Source organism: Argentina silus (assembly GCF_951799395.1).
Source record: "Argentina silus genome assembly, chromosome: 2".
In the NCBI taxonomy this organism is placed as follows: domain Eukaryota; kingdom Metazoa; phylum Chordata; class Actinopteri; order Argentiniformes; family Argentinidae; genus Argentina; species Argentina silus.
The window spans coordinates 2,828,328-2,841,442 of record NC_139656.1 but is presented as its reverse complement, the minus strand read 5'-3'; the positions used below and the strand labels follow the sequence as shown (position 1 = coordinate 2,841,442).

Below are 13,115 nucleotides of genomic sequence, written 5' to 3'. Positions count from 1 at the left end.
GAAATCAGCTTTGAGAAATGAGCTTGTCTTGCATTTCTAATGGCTTGACTGAAGATGTCTTTAAAAATGTCATAGAACTTTCAGAAATTCATGGACTTCCAGCTTAGTTTTTCTTAATTGACGCTCAGCTTTTCTACATTTTTCTTTAAGTTAATAATATCCCCAGTTCTCCATGGTGGTTTCTGCTTAGATTTAGACATTACATCTTCCCCCTACCCATATAGGTGGGCATGTCCACAGGGTGTCATATGATGGGTGTAGGGATTGAGGGAATTAGACAGGGGAGGACGGGCGTGGAAGAAAACTGTAGTATAAAGAACAGTCACCTCTCCCCGAGCCAGGACTTCATCACTGGCACAGACAGGTAGAGAGCACCACAACACCTCACCACACCTGCAAGGCTTTGGGCAAACTGAACTGATATGGCTTGTTATGAATAGAAATGTTTAAATTGTTAAGATAGAATGGAATTGTGTGCCAAATGTTTTTGACAGTGGCTTACTTAGTCAATTGTTGATAAAAGCAATGTAAAACTACATTGCCAACTGTTAAAGGGCAGGATTAGTTTGAGTATAATACTATATACTAACACTACTTTGTGTAGAATACTATTATTCTCAGACATGATGAACTATTGAACAGTCATACTGAAGCAAACTCTCAAAGTTAAAAGTTGTGACGAGTCAGTGAACAGTAATCTGTCTACCTCTCTGGATCATGTGTGTTGTGAGGAGGTTCCTCCTGTACTGTGTTTTTTACAAGGCTCTTATGTTGAGGATGGAGAACATGTCCTATGTAGCTTTGAAGCAGCCAATCATCTTTGAGCTGGATGGTTTTGCGGTGCCGGAGGGCCAGGGTTACCTGCTGTTCTCCCTAGTCCTTGCAAGCTACATGCTGGTCCTTGTGGGGAACGGGATTGTGTTGAGTGTGATTACAGTGGACAAAAAGCTGCACAGACCCATGTATGTGATGGTGTGTAACCTGGCCGCCTGTGACCTACTTGGAGCCACAGCTGTGATGATTCGGCTGATGGGACAGTTCCTGACAGGAGATAAGAGAATCCCATATGTCAGCGCTATCGCCCAGGCCTTCTCTATACACACCTATGGTGCAGCTGTGCATACATTACTGTGTGTCATGGCCTATGACAGGTATGAGACACTGTTCTAGTCCTGTACTGTATATAGTGTAAACATTGTATAACTGTGTGGGAGAATAGATTACTCACTCAGCTAGGGCTCAATTTGTTAAAGTGCCACTTCACTTTCACCTCATATTTATTATCTCTAGCACCATACCAGTGTCTACGAATGTGAAAACTGTGATTTTCGACATTCTGTCGTCGATAAGATCTTTAGGGTCTTCTCTATGATGTCATTGTGGGTAATTTTTTAAATTTTATTTAGTTACAGAATGTCAAAAATCACAGTTTTCACATATGTAGAGACGGGTACAGTATGTTCCTGGAGATAATTAGTATGATTTATAACAAATGGTGAAGTGTCCCTTTAAATGTTTGCACCAGTGCAAACTTAACAATGGTTATTTTCAAGACAGAATAAACCATGGAAGTGACAATCATTTTAGAAGGACATAAATGAATGAGGGATCAAATAATGATTAACTGATTATGTTTTCAGTATTGATTTTGTTATTTGAACATACAGTGCTGCTTGAACGTATGTGAACCCCTTGTGCAATTATAGATTTCTTTATTTTTTATCATGAAATCTTTATTTAATCAAAACCAGTCTTTTTTTAACTGACATAACAGGTTTATATTTACCAATTCCATATGCTGGTTTAGAGGAAATCATGCGTGTATAAAGAAATTAGTGTAGGTGCAAAAATAAGTGAAGCCCATGCTGCATTGGTTAAATCAAGTAGGTAAGTAGAATCAGGTGGGTAAATAATTGGGTACCAAATGAACGAATCAAAGAAGAGATCTTTAGGAAAGACTTTGAGCGAGAATCTGATAAATACAGATAAGAAACCTGGTCAATTTTTGTTACCCATACAGGTGAATGCAAAACACACCATGCCGAGAGGAAAGGAGATCTCAGAGGACATCAGAAAGAGGATAGTGGGAGCACATCAGTCTGGGGAAGGCTCTAAAGTCATCTCAACTAAATTTGAGCTCCATCAGTCCACTGTGAGGCAAATAATTTACAAATGCAGAGCATTTAACATGACAGCAGCTCGGCCTAGAAGTGGACGCCCTTCCAAAATATCCCCAAGAGCCACAGGAAAAATAATAAATCAGGTAAAAGCCAACCCAAACAGAACATCTAGAGAGTTGCAGACCTCCCTTCCTGCAAATGTGCATGCTTCAACAATGAGAAGAATACTGAATTGAAATGGCATTCATGGGAGGTTTGCTAGGAAGAAGCCTCTGCTGTCAAAAAAGAACCAAACTGCCTGTTTTAACTTTGCCAGAGACCACCTGGACAAGCCTGAAGGTTTCTGTAAGTCCGTTCTCTGGACAGATGAGTCCAAAATTGACCTTTTTGGTCACAATCAAAACCACTGTGTTTGGCGAAAACCCAACACTGCCTACCACCAAAAGAACCTGGTGTGGTCCTCTGTGGCTCAGTTGGTAGAGCGTGGCGCTAACAACGCTTAGGTTGTGGGTTTGATTCCCGCTGGGACCATATATACAGAAATATATACACTCACTGCAATGTAAGTTGCTTTAAATAAAAGCGTCAGCTAAATGGCATATATTATAACCTAATCCCAACATTCAAGCATGGTGGTGGGAATGTCAAGATCTGGGGCTGCTTTTTTTGTACGACTCCACATCATTAAGGGAGCCATGAATTCTGAGGTATACCAGGAGATTCTTGAACAGAACCTCAAGCCGTCAGTCAAGGAGCTAAAGCTGGGCTGAAAATGGGTCTTCCAACAAGACAACGACCCAAAGCATTCAAGCAAACCTACCAAAGAATGCTCAGGTGAAAAACTATTGTGTTGAGATGCCAGAGACTGATTAGTAGCTATACGAGACGTTTCCTTCACATTATCGCTGCTAATGGAGGTACCACAAGCTATTGACCGAAGAGGTTCACATATTTTTGCACACATGAAATCTGAGTTTTTGTTAAATAAACCACTTTTGTTAAATAAACAATGAATATATATCATATTTTGTTGTTTGTGTCCTTTCTTTGGAATGTCTTTATTGCGAATTGGGGTTTAGATAAAGATTTTATAAGTTAATTTTAATATTTTATAAAAAAATAATGACCATCCCTGTAGGGTTCACAAACTTTCAAGCAGCAATGTAACTGTACAGTATGTAACCTATATGAGACAATAAATGTTGTCCTTATGTATTCTATTTCTGTTTCACTCTAAACTACAGGTATGTGGCTGTTTGTGAGCCGCTTCGGTACCAAGCCATCATGACCCCGGCTCGGCTGGTGTTTTCCTGTGCTCTGGCCTGGGCTATAGCCATCCTCCTCATCGGGGTGCTTTTTGCCCTGAATGTGGGCACCCCATTGTGTGGCACCCACATCAGAAACGTCTACTGCAGCAACCGCTCCATTCTGGTCTTGGCCTGCCAGCCCACCCCTATCAACGACTATTACGGTAAGTTTTAGGATGACATAAGGAAGGATCAGACAGATATTTGTCATGTCTAGACAAAAAACTGACCGTAACAACAAGAGGAAAATAGTCAAGTACAAAACTACACACTCTGTACAGATGTATTTTTTTGTAACATTGTAGTACATGACCAGAAATGATATGCTGTAGGGTTTGTTCTCTTGTTTGCTCAATCAGATTTTCTTGTCCATGTCTAGAAGAATGTGTTCTATTTTAAATAGCTTTACAAAAAAAAAGCTTTGACAAAAAAGAGGTAGTAGATGCAGGTACTCACTTGGGAGTTCCATATTCCTTACAATCTCATTTCAGGCTTGTGTATTACCTGGGCAGTGAGCAGCTGTTCCTTCCTCCTCATCGCTTTCTCCTATGTCAAGATCCTGACTGCCTGTCTGAAGACGAACTGCGACAGCAACAGGCGCAGCAAGGCCATGCAGACCTGTGCCACACACCTGGTCGTCTACCTGACCTATGAGGTCACTGGCCTCATCCTCATCCTCAGTGTCCGTTTCCCTAACGTCCCTATGAACGTGAAGAGGTTCTGCACCATACTGGGTTTCATAGTGCCCCCGACCATCAACCCTATCATATACGGCTTGGTCACCAAAGAATTACGCACAAGCATCGCTGGACTGTTAAAAAAAACGATCTCGCCCAAACAGTGATGTACAGAATACAGATTACAGAATGTGTATGCTAAGAATATCTGTCTTTCATCTCCATGTTGATCAGAAAATGTTACATGATTCTGTCCCTTTATGAATTTGTGTAGCTGATGACTGAATCTATACTACATGCCTAAACTTATTATCTACTGAACTCTACTCTATGCACTTTGAGATTGTATTATGTATTTATTATTCATTATACCCCCAGTTGAAAAAAACTTCAATAAAAATGTAAAAAAGAACATTTGTTGACAAACGATGTTGATCGTTAACACATTTTGAAGTTATATACAGTACAGCACACAGGGCCAAGTCTTTATTTAGTCTATATTTTATAAAAGTGCATTCCAGAAGTTTAGCTGCCAATTATTCACCAGGAATTCTACCTCGATGTGATGACGGAAACAGGAAGGACCAGAAGTTAGGGAGGAGTACAGATAAAAGAAATGAAGAGAAAGAAGTGAATCGAACAGCAGGGCCTATGTCTCAAAATGTACATTCATGACGCAAACATGAGATCCTCTGGGATTCAGAGTCACGACAGCTGCATCCATACAGTTAGGCCTACATAACCCATCACCATAACCGCATAGTAGAAAAGCATATGACCCTTAGTAGACCTAAAGCTGCAATGGATGTTGGGATATTACCGAAACTGTGTGTGTGTGTGTGTGTGTGTGTGTGTGTATGTGTGCACGTGTGTGTGTGTGTGTGTGTGTGTGTGTAACTCTGCTGTTTCATCACAGATGTTTGTTTGTTTGTTTGTTTGTTTGTTGTTCTCTTGTTTGCTCAATCAGATTTTCTTGTCCATGTCTAGAAGAATGTGTTCTATTTTAAATAGCTTTACAAAAAAAAAAGCTTTGACAAAAAAAAGGTAGTAGATGCAGGTACTCACTTGGGAGTTCCATATTCCTTACAATCTCATGAACAGACTTCCATCTATAGGCAGGCTTGGCTTCTTTTCTTTCTTTTTTGATTTTTGATTTTTTTACTTTTCTATGTTTTGATGACATCACATCATAAACATGTAAAAGTGGTGATAGTAGTTGGAATATAATTGGTTGAAATTAATTGGTTGAAATGTGTTCGTCAGGTGTTCAAGTAATATTTTCTGAATGAATGGTACTCTATTGCAATGCTGACTCAACAAAATATGTTGGTGAGTGTGATGCTGCCAATGGAGGAGACAAACAGGACAACCGTGAAGGTGAGGCCATACATGTTGTTGATGTACACGCTCTCGCAGGAGAGCTTGAGCAATGAGGCATTGTCATTGTCACTTCACATTTTGATGTTGAGGTGAAGAAAGAGTGACTTCTTAGAACTGGATTCATGAGGCTGTCAATAGTTGAGAAAAGCATTCTGGGATTATTATGATTTTTAGAAATCAGCTTTGAGAAATGAGCTTCTCTTGCATTTGTAATGGCTTGATTGAAGATAGTGAGGTGTTCTTTAAAAATGTTGTGATGGACTTGCAGCTTAGTTTTTCTTAATTGACGCTCAGCTTTTCTACATTTTTCTTTAAGTTAATAATATCCCCAGTTCTCCATGGTGGTTTCTGCTTAGATTTAGACATTACATCTTCCCCCTACCCATGTAGGTGGGCATGTCCACAGGGTGTCATATGATGGGTGTAGGGATTCAGGGAATTAGACAGGGGAGGACGGGCGTGGAAGAAAACTGTAGTATAAAGAACAGTGACCTCTCCCCGAGCCAGGACTTCATCACTGGCACAGACAGGTAGAGAGCACCACAACACCTCACCACACCTGCAAGGCTTTGGGCAAACTGAACTGATATGGCTTGTTATGAATAGAAATGTTTAAATTGTTAAGATAGAATGGAATTGTGTGCCAAAATGTTTTTGACAGTGGCTTACTTTGTCAATTGTTGATAAAAGCAATGTAAAACTACATTGCCAACTGTTAAAGGGCAGGATTAGTTTGAGTATAATACTATATACTAACACTACTTTGTGTAGAATACTATTATTCTCAGACATGATGAACTATTGAACATTTATACTGAAGCAAACTCTCAAAGTTAAAAGTTGTGACGAGTCAGTGAACAGTAATCTGTCTACCTCTCTGGATCATGTGTGTTGTGAGGAGGTTCCTCCTGTACTGTGTTTTTTACAAGGCTCTTATGTTGAGGATGGAGAACATGTCCTATGTAGCTTTGAAGCAGCCAATCATCTTTGAGCTGGATGGTTTTGCGGTGCCGGAGGGCCAGGGTTACCTGCTGTTCTCCCTAGTCCTTGCAAGCTACATGCTGGTCCTTGTGGGGAACGGGATTGTGTTGAGTGTGATTACAGTGGACAAAAAGCTGCACAGACCCATGTATGTGATGGTGTGTAACCTGGCCGCCTGTGACCTACTTGGAGCCACAGCTGTGATGATTCGGCTGATGGGACAGTTCCTGACAGGAGATAAGAGAATCCCATATGTCAGCGCTATCGCCCAGGCCTTCTCTGTACACACCTATGGTGCAGCTGTGCATACATTACTGTGTGTCATGGCCTATGACAGGTATGAGACACTGTTCTAGTCCTGTACTGTATAGTGTAAACATTGTATAACTGTGTGGGAGAATAGATTACTCACTCAGCTAGGGCTCAATTTGTTAAAGTGCCACTTCACTTTCACCTCATATTTATTATCTCTAGCACCATACCAGTGTCTACGAATGTGAAAACTGTGATTTTCGACATTCTGTCGTCGATAAGATCTTTAGGGTCTTCTCTATGATGTCATTGTGGGTAATTTTTTAAATTGTATTTAGTTACAGAATGTCAAAAATCACAGTTTTCACATATGTAGAGACGGGTACAGTATGTTCCTGGAGATAATTAGTATGAGTTACAACAAAATGGTGAAGTGTCCCTTTAAATGTTTGCACCAGTGCAAACTTAACAATGGTTATTTTCAAGACAGAATAAACCATGGAAGTGACAATCATTTTAGAAGGACATAAATGAATGAGGGATCAAATAATGATTAACTGATTATGTTTTCAGTATTGATTTTGTTATTTGAACATACAGTGCTGCTTGAACGTATGTGAACCCCTTGTGCAATTATAGATTTCTTTATTTTTTATCATGAAATCTTTATTTAATCAAAACCAGTCTTTTTTTAACTGACATAACAGGTTTATATTTACCAATTCCATATGCTGGTTTAGAGGAAATCATGCGTGTATAAAGAAATTAGTGTAGGTGCAAAAATAAGTGAAGCCCATGCTGCATTGGTTAAATCCAGTAGGTAAGTAGAATCAGGTGGGTAAATAATTCGGTACCAAATGAACGAATCAAAGAAGAGATCTTTAGGAAAGACTTTGAGCGAGAATCTGATAAATACAGATAAGAAACCTGGTCAATTTTTGTTACCCATACAGGTGAATGCAAAACACACCATGCCGAGAGGAAAGGAGATCTCAGAGGACATCAGAAAGAGGATAGTGGGAGCACATCAGTCTGGGGAAGGCTCTAAAGTCATCTCAACTAAATTTGAGCTCCATCAGTCCACTGTGAGGCAAATAATTTACAAATGCAGAGCATTTAACATGACAGCAGCTCGGCCTAGAAGTGGACGCCCTTCCAAAATATCCCCAAGAGCCACAGGAAAAATAATAAATCAGGTAAAAGCCAACCCAAACAGAACATCTAGAGAGTTGCAGACCTCCCTTCCTGCAAATGTGCATGCTTCAACAATGAGAAGAATACTGAATTGAAATGGCATTCATGGGAGGTTTGCTAGGAAGAAGCCTCTGCTGTCAAAAAAGAACCAAACTGCCTGTTTTAACTTTGCCAGAGACCACCTGGACAAGCCTGAAGGTTTCTGTAAGTCCGTTCTCTGGACAGATGAGTCCAAAATTGACCTTTTTGGTCACAATCAAAACCACTGTGTTTGGCGAAAACCCAACACTGCCTACCACCAAAAGAACCTGGTGTGGTCCTCTGTGGCTCAGTTGGTAGAGCGTGGCGCTAACAACGCTTAGGTTGTGGGTTTGATTCCCGCTGGGACCATATATACTGAAATATATACACTCACTGCAATGTAAGTTGCTTTAAATAAAAGCGTCAGCTAAATGGCATATATTATAACCTAATCCCAACATTCAAGCATGGTGGTGGGAATGTCAAGATCTGGGGCTGCTTTTTTTGTACGACTCCACATCATTAAGGGAGCCATGAATTCTGAGGTATACCAGGAGATTCTTGAACAGAACCTCAAGCCGTCAGTCAAGGAGCTAAAGCTGGGCTGAAAATGGGTCTTCCAACAAGACAACGACCCAAAGCATTCAAGCAAACCTACCAAAGAATGCTCAGGTGAAAAACTATTGTGTTGAGATGCCAGAGACTGATTAGTAGCTATACGAGACGTTTCCTTCACATTATCGCTGCTAATGGAGGTACCACAAGCTATTGACCGAAGAGGTTCACATATTTTTGCACACATGAAATCTGAGTTTTTGTTAAATAAACCACTTTTGTTAAATAAACAATGAATATATATCATATTTTGTTGTTTGTGTCCTTTCTTTGGAATGTCTTTATTGCGAATTGGGGTTTAGATAAAGATTTTATAAGTTAATTTTAATATTTTATACAAAAATAATGACCATCCCTGTAGGGTTCACAAACTTTCAAGCAGCAATGTAACTACAGTATGTAACCTATATGAGACAATAAATGTTGTCCTTATGTATTCTATTTCTGTTTCACTCTAAACAACAGGTATGTGGCTGTTTGTGAGCCGCTTCGGTACCAAGCCATCATGACCCCGGCTCGGCTGGTGTTTTCCTGTGCTCTGGCCTGGGCTATAGCCATCCTCCTCATCGGGGTGCTTTTTGCCCTGAATGTGGGCACCCCATTGTGTGGCACCCACATCAGAAACGTCTACTGCAGCAACCGCTCCATTCTGGTCTTGGCCTGCCAGCCCACCCCTATCAACGACTATTACGGTAAGTTTTAGGATGACATAAGGAAGGATCAGACAGATATTTGTAATGTCTAGACAAAAAACTGACCGTAACAACAAGAGGAAAATAGTCAAGTACAAAACTACACACTCTGTACAGATGTATTTTTTTGTAACATTGTAGTACATGACCAGAAATGATATGCTGTAGGGTTTGTTCTCTTGTTTGCTAAATCAGATTTTCTTGTCCATGTCTAGAAGAATGTGTTCTATTTTAAATAGCTTTACAAAAAAAAAGCTTTGACAAAAAAGAGGTAGTAGATGCAGGTACTCACTTGGGAGTTCCATATTCCTTACAATCTCATTTCAGGCTTGTGTATTACCTGGGCAGTGAGCAGCTGTTCCTTCCTCCTCATCGCTTTCTCCTATGTCAAGATCCTGACTGCCTGTCTGAAGACGAACTGCGACAGCAACAGGCGCAGCAAGGCCATGCAGACCTGTGCCACACACCTGGTCGTCTACCTGACCTATGAGGTCACTGGCCTCATCCTCATCCTCAGTGTCCGTTTCCCTAACGTCCCTATGAACGTGAAGAGGTTCTGCACCATACTGGGGTTCATAGTGCCCCCGACCATCAACCCTATCATATACGGCTTGGTCACCAAAGAATTACGCACAAGCATCGCTGGACTGTTAAAAAAAACGATCTCGCCCAAACAGTGATGTACAGAATACAGATTACAGAATGTGTATGCTAAGAATATCTGTCTTTCATCTCCATGTTGATCAGAAAATGTTACATGATTCTGTCCCTTTATGAATTTGTGTAGCTGATGACTGAATCTATACTACATGCCTAAACTTATTATCTACTGAACTCTACTCTATGCACTTTGAGATTGTATTATGTATTTATTATTCATTATACCCCCAGTTGAAAAAAACTTCAATAAAAATGTAAAAAAGAACATTTGTTGACAAACGATGTTGATCGTTAACACATTTTGAAGTTATATACAGTACAGCACACAGGGCCAAGTCTTTATTTAGTCTATATTTTATAAAAGTGCATTCCAGAAGTTTAGCTGCCAATTATTCACCAGGAATTCTACCTCGATGTGATGACGGAAACAGGAAGGACCAGAAGTTAGGGAGGAGTACAGATAAAAGAAATGAAGAGAAAGAAGTGAATCGAACAGCAGGGCCTATGTCTCAAAATGTACATTCATGACGCAAACATGAGATCCTCTGGGATTCAGAGTCACGACAGCTGCATCCATACAGTTAGGCCTACATAACCCATCACCATAACCGCATAGTAGAAAAGCATATGACCCTTAGTAGACCTAAAGCTGCAATGGATGTTGGGATATTACCGAAACTGTGTGTGTGTGTGTGTGTGTGTATGTGTGCACGTGTGTGTGTGTGTGTGTGTGTGTGTGTAACTCTGCTGTTTCATCACAGATGTTTGTTTGTTTGTTTGTTTGTTTGTTTGTTGTTCTCTTGTTTGCTCAATCAGATTTTCTTGTCCATGTCTAGAAGAATGTGTTCTATTTTAAATAGCTTTACAAAAAAAAGCTTTGACAAAAAAAAGGTAGTAGATGCAGGTACTCACTTGGGAGTTCCATATTCCTTACAATCTCATGAACAGACTTCCATCTATAGGCAGGCTTGGCTTCTTTTCTTTCTTTTTTGATTTTTTTTTTTTTTTTACTTTTCTATGTTTTGATGACATCACATCATAAACATGTAAAAGTGGTGATAGTAGTTGGAATATAATTGGTTGAAATTAATTGGTTGAAATGTGTTCGTCAGGTGTTCAAGTAATATTTTCTGAATGAATGGTACTCTATTGCAATGCTGACTCAACAAAATATGTTGGTGAGTGTGATGCTGCCAATGGAGGAGACAAACAGGACAACCGTGAAGGTGAGACCATACATGTTGTTGATGTACACGCTCTCGCAGGAGAGCTTGAGCAATGAGGCATTGTCACAAAAAAGGTTGGTGATCAGAGTCCTACAGCGGTTCAGTCGCAGGGTCTGCCTGTCCCGTCTGCGTCCAGAATGAAAACCCCCAGTCACGCCGTCAGGGTTTACTTCTTCCCATTCCCATTCCTAACTGTCCTTGGTCTCACATTTCTTTGAATTTCATCACCGGTCTCCCACCCTCACAAAGTAACACCATCATATTAGTTATAGTTTACCATTTTAAAAAAAAATAACCTGTATATTTGTGCCTCTCCGCAAACTCCCTACAGCCCAAGCAATCGCATGGTCCAGCATGTTTTTCGAGTGTTTGGTTTCCCACTGGACATCGTCTCTGACCAGGCTCCGCAGTTCAGGGCCCAGTCGAACAGCCAGACGGAGAGGGTCAACCAGGACCTGGAGACAACCCTGAGGTGTATGGTATCCTCCAACCCTGTGGCCTGGAGCAGCCACCTACTGTAGGTTGAACATGCGCACAACACCCTAATCTGTTTCTCCACGGGCATGTCTCCCTTCCAGTGTCTCCTTGGTTATCAGCCCCCACTGTTCCCGGAGCAGGAGCCCAAGGTGGCAGCCGCTGTTACGACTCAGTTGTGTCTAGGTTAAAAAGAAGTACGTAACAGATTTGACTAACTAAAGGCAGGAATCTTGAGCGCGTTGGTGTGAAATAAAGGAGACCAGACCAGGATGGAGTGAACTGAAATAGTGGTATATTGTAAATAGTGGGGGGGGGGGTATGGGCAGTGTACACACAACACAACAGACACACACAACACGAGCAGCCCACAGGCCAAGGGGACACGGATGTTGCCAAAGAAAAGAAAGTAACAAAAATCTAGGAGGGTTAGGAGAGGCTACTAACTGATCCTAACTAAACATCCAAACTCAAAATACCTCTCTGACTAACTAACTACTCAGACCAAGGACATCAAAATGTACATGGTTGGCAACCACCCCTTTCCTAGTGTATCTATACAATAGTTCCACCTACGTGTGAGAATATAGAGGCCTCTGTCTTACCTGCCCCAGGGCCTGGACCATACAAACAACTACCACACACACAATCAAGGTAGGGGGAAACAAGTGTCAGTGGGGATACATACATCAAAGTGTACAACAAAGCATGAGCTCAGGAAGAGAGCGACTGGCATGCAACACACAGCTTAAATACTAAATGAAGGGAGTTGATTGGGGTTGGACTGGGATGGCAGGTGATTAGGAGGATTGGCAGCAGGTGCAGCAAATGGGAGTGGTGATGTCGCCCTATAAAGAAAGAGGGAAAACAGAACAGACAAACCTACGTGGAACGTAACAGCCGCGCAGAGGATCGTTGCATGGAGAGCTAGGTTGGCCCTGCTGAAGGTCTCCCGGTGTCAACAGATCCAGGCCAACAGGTTGCGCAGGCCCGCACCATTGCTCCATCCCAGGCAGAGGGTTTAGCGATCCACCCTAGTCCACCCACCACTAGAGGACCTGAGTGATCTTGAGGGAGCATATATTAAAAGCATGTCTAACAAGTATTCAGGCGCTAGTCCATTGAGTGATTTAAACACCAATAAAAGGATCTTATAATCTATCCTAGAACTGACAGGCAACTAACGAAGGGACTTTAGCACAGGTGAGATGTGTGCTCTCCTTCTGGTCTTGGTTAGTACACGTGCTGCTGCATTCTGAATGATCTGTAGCTTATTTATAGCTTTCTTAGGTAGTGAGAGCTCATGAGTGCTCATGATAAAAGCATGCATAAGTCTCTTAGTATCTGCCTGGGAGAGAAGCAGTTTCACTTTAGCACTATTTCTAAAAGGCGGTTTTAGTGAGATTACTGATTCCTGAGATTACTGAGATTCAAAATTGAAATCAGGGTCTAGAAGCACTCAGAGATTTTTTGGTAAGGGTTTGGCGTTTTGTACCAGGGATTTTAAGTTAACACA

General features: G+C 41.1%; 2 protein-coding genes across 2 annotated transcripts; both read left to right on the top strand.

Annotated features, from left to right (window-relative positions):
• Window positions 1-777: 777 nt before the first annotated feature.
• LOC310821776 (olfactory receptor 2AT4-like) lies at window positions 778-4,271 on the top strand (the record flags this gene model as incomplete). Its single annotated transcript, XM_083693980.1, has 3 exons — window positions 778-1,151; window positions 3,365-3,591; window positions 3,919-4,271. 3 exons carry the CDS (start codon window positions 778-780, stop codon window positions 4,269-4,271), a joined length of 954 nt encoding a protein of 317 aa, XP_083550106.1.
• A 2,157-nt stretch (window positions 4,272-6,428) lies between these two features.
• On the top strand, window positions 6,429-11,790 carry LOC310821766 (olfactory receptor 2AT4-like; the record flags this gene model as incomplete). The annotated part of the gene is made up of 5 exons (XM_083693970.1): window positions 6,429-6,802; window positions 9,013-9,239; window positions 9,567-9,888; window positions 11,457-11,604; window positions 11,704-11,790. 5 exons carry the CDS (start codon window positions 6,429-6,431, stop codon window positions 11,788-11,790), a joined length of 1,158 nt encoding a protein of 385 aa, XP_083550096.1.
• Between the last annotated feature and the right edge of the window lie 1,325 nt (window positions 11,791-13,115).